Source organism: Charadrius vociferus, unplaced genomic scaffold (assembly GCF_000708025.1).
Source record: "Charadrius vociferus isolate BGI_N301 unplaced genomic scaffold, ASM70802v2 scaffold711, whole genome shotgun sequence".
NCBI classification, from domain to species: Eukaryota; Metazoa; Chordata; class Aves; order Charadriiformes; family Charadriidae; genus Charadrius; species Charadrius vociferus.
The window spans coordinates 304,463-307,468 of NW_009646852.1; the positions used below are offsets into that span (position 1 = coordinate 304,463).

At 59.8% G+C, this 3,006-nt stretch overlaps 1 protein-coding gene across 1 annotated transcript in view; it reads left to right on the forward strand.

The window, feature by feature from the left end:
• Positions 1 to 2,985, forward strand: part of KCNIP2 (Kv channel interacting protein 2) — a 20,468-nt gene extending 17,483 nt beyond the window's left edge. The window contains exons 3-9 of the mRNA XM_009894252.1: positions 297 to 421; positions 828 to 897; positions 994 to 1,064; positions 1,592 to 1,699; positions 2,086 to 2,190; positions 2,472 to 2,534; positions 2,860 to 2,985. Of these exons, the coding sequence (XP_009892554.1) occupies positions 297 to 421; positions 828 to 897; positions 994 to 1,064; positions 1,592 to 1,699; positions 2,086 to 2,190; positions 2,472 to 2,534; positions 2,860 to 2,907 (590 nt within the window). The 3' untranslated portion in view covers positions 2,908 to 2,985. The remainder of the gene's footprint in view (positions 1 to 296; positions 422 to 827; positions 898 to 993; positions 1,065 to 1,591; positions 1,700 to 2,085; positions 2,191 to 2,471; positions 2,535 to 2,859) is intronic.
• The last annotated feature ends 21 nt before the right edge of the window (positions 2,986 to 3,006 follow it).

Below are 3,006 nucleotides of genomic sequence, written 5' to 3' on the forward strand. Positions count from 1 at the left end.
GAGGACATGGGCAGGCAGGGGGGGGTCTCAGTACTGCGAGGGGTTTCACACCCTCATTCTGCCTAGACTGGGCTGGGGGGGGGCTGTTGCCCAGTGTCAGTCGTTTGTCTGCCCTCAGGGTGTCTCTGTGTGTCCTCTGCTGGCATAGACCTGACTCCAGCTGAGCAGGGCACCCCAAAATGTGTCACCCTGGATGGAGCGTGCTGTGCAAGGTGCCTCTCCTGCCCTCTGGCATGGCAGGGCAGGCAGGACAGTGTCGGCCTCAGCCGCCCTCTCTTCCCCTGGGTTCCTTGCAGACAGCGTTGAGGATGAGTTTGAGCTCTCCACCGTCTGCCACCGCCCTGAGGGGCTGGAGCAGCTCCAGGAGCAGACCAAGTTCACCCGCAAAGAGCTGCAGGTCCTGTACCGAGGCTTCAAGAATGTGAGTACCCCTCGACCAGCTTTGCTAGCCCCACCTCCACTGCCACATCCAGCTCAGAGGGTGCTTCGCACCCAGTGGTGCCTGGGGTTTGCGAAGGCTTTCGGGACCTTGGGGTTGAAGTTTATATCAGGCTCCAGCCTGATTCCACCTCCAGGGAGCTCAGTGGGGGGGCCTGATCCTGTGCTCCATCCCTCGGGTGCAGAGAGCTCCCTGGCTGCCTGGGACGCAGAGCCCATCCAGTGAGGGGTGCAGCCCACAAAGCTAGGGAGATGTTCCACACAGCCTTGCCAGCCACCTCACTAGGCACCACAGGGCCAGGGGGCGAGGCAAGGGAGCCGCAGGGATTTAGGGGGATGCTCAGCCCCTCTCTGCAATGTGGAGATGACATTGTGGCTTGCCCTGGCAGGAGTGCCCGAGCGGCATCGTCAATGAAGAAAACTTCAAGCAGATCTACTCACAGTTCTTCCCACAGGGAGGTGAGTGCCCATCCCCATCCCCTACATGGGTGCCATCGTGGGGTGGGGGGATGGGGGGTCACACAGCACCCCCTCACACTGTCTGCCTCTCCCCAGACTCCAGCACGTACGCCACCTTCCTCTTCAACGCCTTCGACACTGACCACGATGGTTCTGTCAGCTTCGAGGTGAGCTGTGGCCGAGGAGGGGATGGCAGTGGGACAGGGAGGGCACGTCCCTTCAGGTACTGCAGGCTGGGCTGAGCGGTGTTGCTGTTGCAGATGAATGGAGAGCTTTGCAGGGGCTGGTGGTGTTTATTAAATTCCCAGAGGCAGTAGAAAAACAGTGAAAAGCAACAAAAAGAGGGAGGGTTCTGTGTTTTCTGGCTAGTGTCTTGTGGATACCCAGACTGGCAGGCACAGCCATGGCTGGGTCTTGTTCAGGCTTTGGCTGAACAGCGGGTCCTGATGCACATTGTCCTCTTGGGTACTATGACCCAGGGGACTAGTGTGGTACATATTTGGGGACAAGCAATTGGTTTTCCCCAGGGTCTTTTTGATACTCAATGTTTCCCTTGTCAGCCCAGCCCCGGGGCACATCTGCTTTGGGGCCGAGTTCTCCCTCTGCGGGAGGGACAAGCAAGGCTGTGCCCTCTGTGTCCGTGAGACCCTTTGCGGCTGTAACTCCTGTTTGCCTGCCTTGTCCATCCTTGCAGGACTTTGTGTCTGGGCTGTCCATCATCCTGCGGGGCACCATTGACGATCGCCTGAACTGGGCCTTCAACCTCTACGACCTGAACAAAGACGGCTGCATCACCAAAGAGGTGGGATGGGGGTTCTGGGCTGGTCCCTGGGGTCAGTGCAGGTCTGTGCCCGGCAGGGACGAGGGCAGGACTTGGGGGCGTTGGCTGAGCTCTGGAGGAGATCTGTGAGGGGTCAATATTTATGGAGCTCGGCTTTACAAATAGGTCCCTCCTGGTCCCCTGGCACTAGTGTGTCTCTGGGGTGGAGGGCGGACGAGGGGTGTGCTGCTTTGGGGCTCCATCACACATGCAGGTGCACACACACATGGCCCCACACCATGCACGGAGCTAGCAGGAACATTCCCGAGCACCCCACAGGTCCTTCAGGAGCATCACCAAAAGGGTGTGGGTTGGGGACTAGACAGAGGCAGAGCCCCACGTTGACCCTGCAACCCCCTTCCTCCCAGGAAATGCTGGACATCATGAAGTCCATCTACGACATGATGGGCAAATACACCTACCCGGCCATGCGGGAGGAAGCACCCCGGGAGCACGTGGAGAACTTCTTCCAGGTGAGCCAAGCACGTCCTGGGGAAGCAGAGCTCCAGCACGGAGCCAGTGGCTGCCCAAAACCTGGCATGGTGCAGGAGAAAACACCCCACACTGGGGATGAAGCAGGACTGTGCTGGAGTGAGGGAGAGAAAAGGCCATCCTGGTCCTGCTGGGTGCTTGGGGATGGCTGGGGCAGGGGTGGGCTGTCCCCAGCCCCTGTGGGTCCCAGGCAGGGGGTGCTGGGTTCTCCCTGGGGCTGGGGCTGTCCCTGCCATGCCCTCTGTGCTGTGCTTGTCTGCAGAAAATGGACCGAAACAAAGATGGCGTGGTGACAATCGAGGAGTTCCTGGAGTCCTGCCAGAAGGTAAAGCCACCAGCAGCTCTGCTCTGGGGTTGGGCCACCTCCCTGTTGCTTGGGGACCTCTGTCCACTCGCCACCCTCCTGGCAGAGACGGGGTGAAGGCAGGGCTCCAAGGGGCAAGGCTGAGGCTCTGCTTTGGGAACCATATCCATGCCTCCCTGTGTGGATGAGAGATGTGCATCTCAGTAGGGCTTGGAAAGTGCCTGTAATCCCTGGGGCTATTGTCCCACGGGGCAGAGCTGCCATGAGGGTAAAGCTAGGTTTGGGGGCAGCTGCCCAGCCTGCTGCTCTGTGCCCAACCCACCCGCTCCCCACCTCCTCCCTGCAGGATGAGAACATTATGCGGTCCATGCAGCTCTTTGACAACGTGATTTAGCTCCCGGACCTGCCTCCAGCCGAGCTCTCCTGTCACCGAGCCCAGAATCTGCTTCTCTCTCGACTTTTCCTTCGAGCCTCCTCTCCACCGGCTGTGCAA